The 9,929-nt window shown below is 37.7% G+C and overlaps 1 protein-coding gene across 2 annotated transcripts in view; it reads left to right on the top strand.

Moving 5' to 3' along the window:
* vax1 (ventral anterior homeobox 1) overlaps positions 1–8,539 on the top strand; it is a 46,420-nt gene extending 37,881 nt beyond the window's left edge. Inside the window, exons 3-5 of one of the 2 annotated variants that reach the window (XM_025060881.1) lie at positions 1,050–1,305; positions 2,743–2,930; positions 5,253–8,539. In XM_025060881.1, coding sequence (XP_024916649.1) covers positions 1,092–1,305; positions 2,743–2,930; positions 5,253–5,810 — 960 coding nt within the window. In that variant the 5' untranslated portion in view covers positions 1,050–1,091 and the 3' untranslated portion in view covers positions 5,811–8,539. Of the gene's footprint in view, positions 1–319; positions 1,306–2,742; positions 2,931–5,252 lie in introns of both variants that reach the window. The other variant, XM_008322561.3, reaches the window with a different exon arrangement.
* Positions 8,540–9,929: the final 1,390 nt, after the last annotated feature.

Here is a 9,929-nt window from a genome sequence, read left to right as displayed (position 1 = left end):
AGGGGAGAGGGGGGGGGGGGGGGGGGGGGGGGGGGGGGTAACCGACCAGGACGTCGCATGGTCGCGCCACGAACAATCACAGAATAACATGGTAATCTTAGGGAGGAGAAAAAAAAATTCCTGTCAAGACAAATGGCTCATTGTGGCAATGCCGACAGTGGCTGGCTCCCCTCACTCCTTCCATAAATTTTGATTGACGTGGATTTCTTCATCTTGTTTCCTTCCCACCTACAGTATTTCTCTCTCTCGCTCTCTCTCTCTTTTCTCTCTCTCTCTCTCGTTGGCTCTTTTCCAATGTCTCTTGCCTACAATATCGTAGTGGTGAGAACTGCACATTGCACAACTCGTTCGATTTGACGGAGAGAGCCAAACGGGGGAAAAAAAAAAAAAAAATCGAACAGGATCAAAGTTCGCTGACACCCAGCAACAATCAGGTGCTTCGTGAGAAGAAAAAAAAAATGTCTGGCCTCGCTCCACGGACGGAAGAATGAAGCTTCTAGAAACTTTTTTTCAGGACAGGGAGAATCGTACCCCTGTGATTGTCTGGGGGTTCAGGAGAGATCTGGTTGCAAGACAAGACCAATCATTTGTCTTGATAATCTGGGCTGAGAGCAGGCAAACAGAGGATGCCAGGACGAGCAACCCCTCCATCAAGACCTGATCTATTCCCCGACACAATTTAGTGTATTCATGAGGTTACGCAAATGTGGAGGCAGCAAAATTACCGTAATCAATTGAAACAGCAAGTGCGCATCTATGGCTCTGATTATTTGAAGATCTATCAGCCTGATGTCTATGTAACGAGGAGAGGGGGGCACTGAATAACTGCCGAGTTCCTCTGAGAAGTCCATGATCATTGGGCAAAGGGAGTTTGGTCAGTGATAACAGGGTTTCTTGGTCTGGAGACGCAGGTATTTCCAACTAACATTAGATCGCTGGCCGTGTCCTGCCGAAGGGTGCTGTTTTGAAACCAAAACCCACACTGTCCATACGAGCCGGTGCCGATTTGCGCACTATCTGTGTCCTTTTTTTTTTTTCACCTGACAAAGGGGGTAAAAATAAAAGTCACACGGGAAGAGGATAAACGAAGAATGGAGGTCAGATACAACCAAGATGCCGACGGGATGGTGCTGAAGAATGGACTTAAGGAGGGGAAGGACAACAAGGAGACCCAGGGAAGCTTGTCCAAAAGCTTCCTCAAGGAGCAGCAGGGCTCCTTTTCCCCCTCTGGGACTCTGGACAACTGCGAGAAGAACAGAGGAAACGCAGGAGACCCGGACTATTGCAGACGGATACTTGTCAGAGGTACGGCGTCTTTGTTTTTGTTTTTGTTTTTTTGTTTTTTTTTATATACAGCTTTAGCTTCTGCTATCAGGAGCTATGTCACTAATTCTTAATTTTCATGATTTTTCACATTGAGCTAAGTTTCACCGTAAAGAAAAAAAAAAGATATATTTCCTTAAAAAATATATATAAAATACATTCGTTAGCAAATATACTCCAAGAATTTTTTTTTTACGTAATAGAGAAAGCTAAACCTACAAAAATATTTTTAAGAACCATCACCACGTGTTTTGTATTAGTCTGATGAGTAATTGAGTTTTTTTTTCTGTCACTGTCTACGAAGAGTCTAGATTTAATATTCGCATAAAAATAATTGAAAGCATATTTAAATTGGAATTTCAAAGAACAGAGTTGATTCAAATTTTTTTGGATCATTTAAAACGTTACATTAATGTATCTTATATCTAATAAAACTTCTATCTAAAAATAAAAGAATTATATATTTTATATATATTTATGTATTTGTTTATAAATATTTATATTTATAATACTTTTTCAACAGAACTATCAGTGTCATAATCATGTACTTTCGAGAGTTTTGATCAAACACTATCAATAAGATTAGAAAAAAAAACACTGTTTAAAAAAATGATTAAAAAAAGCTTTCCTAGTTGCTATGTTTATTTTCTTGCGAAAACATTCATCCGAATGTATTTATGTATTTTAAAAATGTCCGGAACTTCAAATTGACAATATGTGGAAAACCTCCACACACTCCTCATGGTAGCTCGTCATTGTGATATCTCTATAGTGAGACCCAGTCAAACGGAAAGCTGAAGCTATAACTATACTCTGTATTTATATATTTATGTACATTTATTATGTGCCTGTCAGGTATTTATGCCAAAACACATGAACTGTATGTATTACATGTGTTATATTCTTAATGCAATACTTCATAGAAATGTTTAAACTGCAGGTTTATACGTGGATCACCATAGTGTACTGTGATATATAACAGCGATCATAATGTTTATATTTATTTATTTATTGTCCTCTAATTAGCTTTCATTTATTTTGCACTTTCAAAATGCTCTTGAAGGAGCTTATACTGTAACACCAACAATTTCCCCGCGGCAACCAAAAAAGTGGATTAGTGAATATAGGTGGATATATAAAAACATATATAAATATATAAATATATATATATATCTTAATTAACTACACTAAATATTTTTATTTTGTTGAATGTATTCCACTGAAACATTAGTTTGAGTGTTACTGTTGTACAAATATTTGTAATATTTCTTAAATACTATTTATAAAATATATGTCATACATACATTCATATTATACGAGAGCATGTGATTAATATACAAAAACAGAGAAAACGACAACAACAGCAACAACAACAATTATATTGATAGTAATAATTTGAGACGTCAATTCATGTTGCAGATGCTAAAGGTTCAATCCGTGAGATTATTCTGCCAAAGGGGCTGGATTTGGACCGACCAAAAAGAACCCGCACCTCCTTTACCGCAGAGCAGCTCTACCGTTTAGAGATGGAGTTCCAGAGGTGCCAGTACGTGGTCGGGAGGGAACGTACCGAGCTGGCCCGCCAGCTCAACCTGTCTGAAACTCAGGTATGACTCCTCTGCTCCTCAGTCTTTTGCTCAAGCAGAAGGCTACGCTCTGCTGAAAAGGGGTAGAAAATCACACAACGTGAAAACGACATTTCGTGATTTCTTTTCTATTCACTTGAGACGCTTGCTTTCGTGCAGGAGACAAAGCAAATCCCAGCAACAGTTTGGTCGCTCACAGTCACATATTTGCATGCAATAAAATTTGGAATCCGTTTGAAAAAAAAATCAATTTTAATAGATTATGTAAATATCAATATATATTAAATATATATGTAATATATTTCATATATATTTTATAAATATATATTTAATGTCATATATAATGAATTTAATCAAATTGACTGGAGGTCACAGTTACTGCAGATTTACCCATACTGAGAATCTTGATTCATTTCATGCAGTATCTAAACGGCGTGTCTGACCTCATTGTTTTAAGCGGCCTTAATGCGAGCTGTCAACCACGGACTTCTTTTTCATTCCATACATGCGGGGTCAACAAAGGGTCAAGCAGTGTCCAATGTGGGTAAAAATGTGTCTGCACTCACAGTGTGACCTACTTACAGCGGGATTTGTGCTCGAGAACAAGCCGGAAAAAGTCAACAGTGACGAAGCTTTGCTCCAATTTCTTAGCATAAAACACTATTTTATTTATGAATATAAATAAGAAAAAAAACATTTAAAAAAAATTGCAGGTGAAAATATGTACAAACATATGTATATACATTTAAATATATGTATATACATATATTGTTTATATAGATTTATACGTACATATATAGATATATACATAGATGTACAGCTATGCATATACGTATCATTTTTGTATGAAATGATTTTTTTTGTTTGTCATAAAAAAAAATCATTTAATTGCCAGCTTTGTTTGATATATTTAAGATATGTATAGCTTTCTGATTATATTTTTTTAATTATTTTTTTTATCATTATTATTTTTATTTATGTCTTTTTTTATTTATTAAAACAGTTCCTGTCTTTTAGTCTAAAAGTATATCTTCAAAGTAAGGGTTCCAATGACAATATATATATATATATATATATATAATATACATTTCTATATATGTATTACCCACACGGCTGCAATTCTGAAATAATGATCTGAAAAGGGATTGCAGCACATTTTACAAAACAAAGACAACAAAGCGCACAATTTGTATTCTTTATTCAACTATTAATTAATGTTTTAATAAGGATTTGTCATTAATTCTGGTGTAAATTTTCTTTTTAGTACACTTTCTTTTTCTTTTAATTCTTTTTTTTTTTGCATGGGAAAATTCATTCTTCAACTTGCAATGGCTTGGAATAGTTGCAGCGACCAGCCTCTAGCTGGTTAAGGGCACTTTGCAGTTTTAGGACGTGAACAAAAGGGCTCAAAGCTTCATGCAGGTCTTAACGCATGAGCTATAAAATCAGATTTGAAAAATTTGAATTTGAAACATCATATTTACTAATGTTTTTTTTGTTTGTTTTTTTAAAATTGCAGAACAATTCAACTGTTCACCGACATCAAAATTCAATATTATGTTTTCATCTTTTCAACCGAGGTTCACAGACATCATGCTACCTTGGATTGAGCACCTAGTTAGCAGCTAGCAATCAGCAATAGATAGATTTTTAATAGTCAATAGTTTAATAGTTTTGATGAAGATTTTCAACGTGCAAAGTCAAGAGAATGAAGAGGACATTTTAGCCACAAAATATATATATATATTTCTTTGTCGGGATTGTATTGATTCATGCAGTTTATTATAACAGTTAAAATGGTAGAATAGTTTTTTGGACATTTACATTGGAAACAATTAAGTCATAAGACAAATTATTTTTGGCTCAATGAAAAAAATATATACCAGAGTTTTTAATTCTGATTTGCAGATTTTTTTTGTCTTGGATTTCTATAAAGGGTAAATATTTAGTCCCCTAATTGGAAATGCTCCTTATATGTTAATCATGTAAATCTAAATATACCAAGTTGAATGACAAAAACAACTTTTGAATTGATCATAATAAGATATATAGTCACAAAATATATCACCATACGTATATATATTTATATATGTTTGTGTATGCTGTATATATGTGTGTATGTATACATTTATGTACAAATGTTTATATATATATAAAAACATATATAGATATACATATGCAGTTGTGTTGACATTTTTTCACGGAATTTTTTCTTCTTTACAGTGAAGTTTATTTTGCTAAAATCTGAGTTACATCGTGTGATTTGCGAGTTTTGACAATATTTATACAAAATGTCTTTCATTCGTGACAAACTGTGTTCTCCTGCCGCCCTGTCCCTTCCAGGTAAAAGTCTGGTTTCAGAACCGACGCACCAAGCAGAAAAAGGACCAAGGCAAGGACTCGGAGCTCCGTTCGGTGGTTTCCGAAACAGCGGCGACCTGTAGCGTGTTAAGACTGCTGGAGCAGGGGCGGCTCCTGACGCCTCCTGGCCTCACTGGCCTGCTGCCACACTGCAGCAGCGGAACCCTGGCCTCCGCTTTGCGCCCTCCATCTATGGTGATGGCCAGTAATGGCAGTAGTAGCAGCAACGGCAGTGGCGGAGGCAGCGGCGGCGGCGGCGGTGGCGGCACGGCTAGCGAGCCTCCTTTACCGACGGTCACCAGTTCGGGGACGGTCGCAGGCCTGCAGGGCTCACCTGCAGCGCATGGTCTCTTCAGCTTCCCAATGCCCTCCTTACTTAATGGCGTTGCCACAAGAATTTCTTCAAACCCTCTCTCCATGGCCGGCTCGCTTGCTGGCAATTTGCAGGAACTTTCCGCGCGCTATTTGAGCTCCTCGGCGTTTGAACCTTATTCGCGGACCATTGGCAAGGAATCGGTGGACAAGAAAATCCTGGAATGATTCGTGGACTGCTTTTCTGTGTCTGTTCTCTGTGTGTCTCGGTCGTTTTTCATGGCTAACGCTGTGTCTGTTTGGCTTTGCACAGTCTATTTCAAACGTCTGTTATTTCGCAGTTTGTGTCACATTTTGTTCAAGGTGAAGCCTGTTTATCACAAATGTACGTGTGTGTGTTCCGTGCGAGATATTCATGTGGGGCACCTGGTTGTTGCGGACGGTAAAACCACCAAATTTTCCTTTATTATTATTCATTCAATGATCTGCAGTCCTGCCGGCTCTTAAAAATAAGGATATGATGAAGCTTATTTATAAGAGTCCCAATTTTTGGTCATTTTCTATGACAGGAAAACTCTCAGCGACACAAGTTATTCCTTAAAAAAATCAACGTTTTTAACACTGAGGCCTTTGGAACCATAACTTGAAGTTTCCCGCTCGCTTGTATGAGTTTACTGAAGAACCGCTGCAAACCTCAGCAAGTTAAAGGCCAATAGTGTAGGATAGGCGACAGGTTTTTTTTTGGTCTGTGTGTTTGGAAAGTCACTGTGGTCAGTATACAGAGAAACCATACAAGATGACAAACCTGGCCACATATAAAGTTGTTTAAGCCTTTTTTTTTTTAATGTTGTGTTTAAAGCAGTGGTTCCTAAAATCTCTCTACTGGGCCATTCCCGCACCCCCACTCCGACAACCCCAAAAAACACAAAACAAAAAATAAGGATACTTTTTTTTTTAGACTTCAACTGTTTTTCGCACCTTAAACGTATCCATTTTATGCTAGCATTGCCAACTTTGGATTTTGCCACTGCTGCTCTGAGCAGATCCAAGGGGGGCGACGGCAAAATCAAGAGGAAGATTTAAAAAAACTATATTTTAAACAGATATTTATTCGACGCCACCTTCAACCAATCCTTTTTTTTTTTGTTTTTTTTTAACAGTCATTTGTTATACATTTACAGCGTTGGATCATATGCTGCGTTACGTTTCATTCATGCATTCCACCTCCCGCCGACCCCCCCTACAATGTCACTCCACCCCCCTCAGGGAGTGCGTCCCCTACTTTGGGAACCTCTGGTTTAAAGTGTACTGCAAGACCAGTGCCAAAACACACTCGAGCACATTTGACGAATGCAAACCTCTTCTTTTGATTCCTCACCAAAAAAAAAAAAAAAAAAAAAAACAAAAAACCACAAGTTGACACATCTTTTTGTTTTAATGGATAAAGTAAAGAAAAGGAAAACTCAAATCCACAAGGGTGTTGTCAAACAGTTTGGTAGTTTAGTTGTTGAATGTTGTTTTTTCCTGTAGTCTAGTGAGAATTTAAAAAAAAAAAACAAACAAAAAGAAAAAACATTTTGCAGATAAAGTGCGGCAAGACTGTGATTGTGATATCTATCACCGCAAAATTCTGTGCAATTTCTGTTCCATTCAAAGAGCCAAAGCAAAAGAGAGTTGTAGAAAGGACACTGATAATGAGCTTTCCAGCGTTAGGGAGACGCTTTTGTCATGAGTACAGTACAAGGATTTAGGATTGTCATTTAATATATATATTAAAAAAAAAATGTTTGTGTATCAAAATTCACAAAAAAAAAAAAAAAAAAAAAAAAGGGAAGGGATTCAGGAAGGCTGACGCTCACCGGCACTGGCTGAAAATGTAACAGTGTAAAAAAAAAAAAAAAAAAGTATTGGAAACAAGGGAGTACCTTCAAATTGTTATTTTATTGTAAATTATTTCATTCTGTAATTAATAGATAATTAGTATATGGGGAATGAATGAGCGGATGAATGTAGGGTGGTGACACAAGTTCTCTGGTGCTGTCGTTGTGAAATATCTTGAAATTTTGTGAAACGTGAGGTGAAAAGTGTGCATATATAATATGAATATGGAAGCCGACGAGGTGTGTTCTTTTTTTTTCCTTCTCGTGTTTCACCCATATTAATTACTCTTATGTTAATTCTATTTGAATTCATGCAGTTGAACTCACCTGACGTGTGGGAATGTTTTCACACCATTTTTTTTTTTTGGTAATGTGATCTGGTAATGTCGTTGCATTACTGGTGGACCCAAAAAATGTTTTCGAACGGGCTGCAAGTTGGATTGTTAGTTTGTCTTACAATTTATTTTATTATTTATTATCATAAAATGTCTGAAAAAACACTCAAAGAAATTGCCTGTCCTTGATATATTTAAGACGGTGTCATCCATGACAGTGGAATGGCTGCATTTAATCTTTTTTTTTTTTTACTAATAAACCACTCACATTTCTGTAGTTGAGGCTGGAAGGTATTTTCTAGAAGAAGCAACAGGACTTAAACCTAGACGGAAAAAAAAAAAGATGGCCGCTCATCTGTTAGCTTCTACTGTTATATGGCGGGCGTACATGTTGGTGTGGTTCCACGCGTTACTGTTAATGTTGGCTGCCATTTTGACATCTAATGTTATCATGTTACATGTTAGCAACTTTCCTGCTAATAGCGCCCCTCTGGAATGCAGAGGGGAGACTTAGTGATCTGCTCCAGGGCTGAAGCTAACATTAGCTTCCGGGGCTAACTCCCTTCACTTTGTGCTTGTCGGCAGCAGAAATAAACAGAAACAGGGAAATTTGGGGTCATTATTATTAGCCACACCAACCACAACAGAACATAAACAGCTCCTGTATAACCAACTCACACTTGCAGCATGACAGGGCTCAAACTGCTCTCAACTTTCGCTAGCGTTCTCTCTTGCGCCTCCCACACAGATATACGCACGCAGCCAGACAGACAGACATACGCTACTGGTATAACACACAGTAGCCTAGCAGAAAAGTCATTGATCGCTAGCCCGTAAAAATCCATAAATTAGCCGCATCATTGTTTACGCCGCAGGGTTTAAAGCGTGCGAGTAGCGGCTCATAGATCGGGAAATTACGGTACTCAGTGTTAGATATAAAATTGGTCTTAAAAATGTATTCATAATCTGGTCTTTTTGTACGCATACTCCTATGGTAAAGAATTGTTTAGGGGTCGTAGGTTGGAGGAATGTTTAGAGCTGTCACCACTTATACCTAATCTTGTATTTATGTTCCAAACTGGCTTTAATATAAGATAAGAACCACAAAGGAAAATAGCATAAATGAATGAGAAGTTGCTGCAACATATATATATATAAATATATCCAGCCTCCGCAGCGCAGCTATCACCGAACCAACCAGTCACGGAGAAAAATCTGAATCTCTTTTGTAAAAAAAAAAAAAAAAAAAATGCAAGGAAACCAGTCCTCCCTGCTCTGTCTTGGGAAACTCCTCAAAGGTGTTGGCTGCCATTTTGACATCTAATGTTATCATGTTACATGTTAGCAACTTTCCTGCTAATAGCGCCCCTCTGGAATGCAGAGGGGAGACTTAGTGATCTGCTCCAGGGCTGAAGCTAACATTAGCTTCCGGGGCTAACTCCCTTCACTTTGTGCTTGTCCGCAGCAGAGGTAAACAGAAACAGGGAAGTTGGGGTCTTTATTATCAGCCACACCGACCACAACAGAACATAAACAGCTCCTGTATAACCAACTCACACTTGCAGCATGACAGGGCTCAAACTGCTCTCAACTTTCGCTAGCGTTCTCTCTTGCGCCTCCCACACAGATATACGCACGCAGCCAGACAGACAGACATACGCTACTGGTATAACACACAGTAGCCTAGCAGAAAAGTCATTGATCGCTAGCCCGTAAAAATCCATAAATTAGCCGCATCATTGTTTACGCCGCAGGGTTTAAAGCGTGCGAGTAGCGGCTCATAGATCGGGAAATTACGGTACTCAGTGTTAGATATAAAATCGGTCTTAAAAATGTATTCATAATCTGGTCTATTTTTACGCATACTCCTATGGTAAAGAATTGTTTAGGGGTCGTAGGTTGGAGGAATGTTTATAGCTGTCACCACTTCTCATAGCTAATCTTGTACTTATGTTCCAAACTGGCGTTAATATAAGATAAGAACCACAAAGGAAAATAGCATAAATGAATGAGAAGTTGCTGCAACATATATATATATAAATATATCCAGCCTCCGCAGCGCAGCTATCACCGAACCAACCAGTCACGGAGAAAAATCTGAGGCTCTTTTGTAAAAAAAAAAAAAAAAAAAA

The sequence above is a fragment of the Cynoglossus semilaevis genome, chromosome 12, assembly GCF_000523025.1.
Source record: "Cynoglossus semilaevis isolate Cse_v1.0 chromosome 12, Cse_v1.0, whole genome shotgun sequence".
NCBI lineage: Eukaryota > Metazoa > Chordata > Actinopteri > Pleuronectiformes > Cynoglossidae > Cynoglossus > Cynoglossus semilaevis.
The sequence above is the reverse complement of the archived record's forward strand: the minus strand, read 5'-3'. Positions and strand labels throughout refer to the sequence as shown.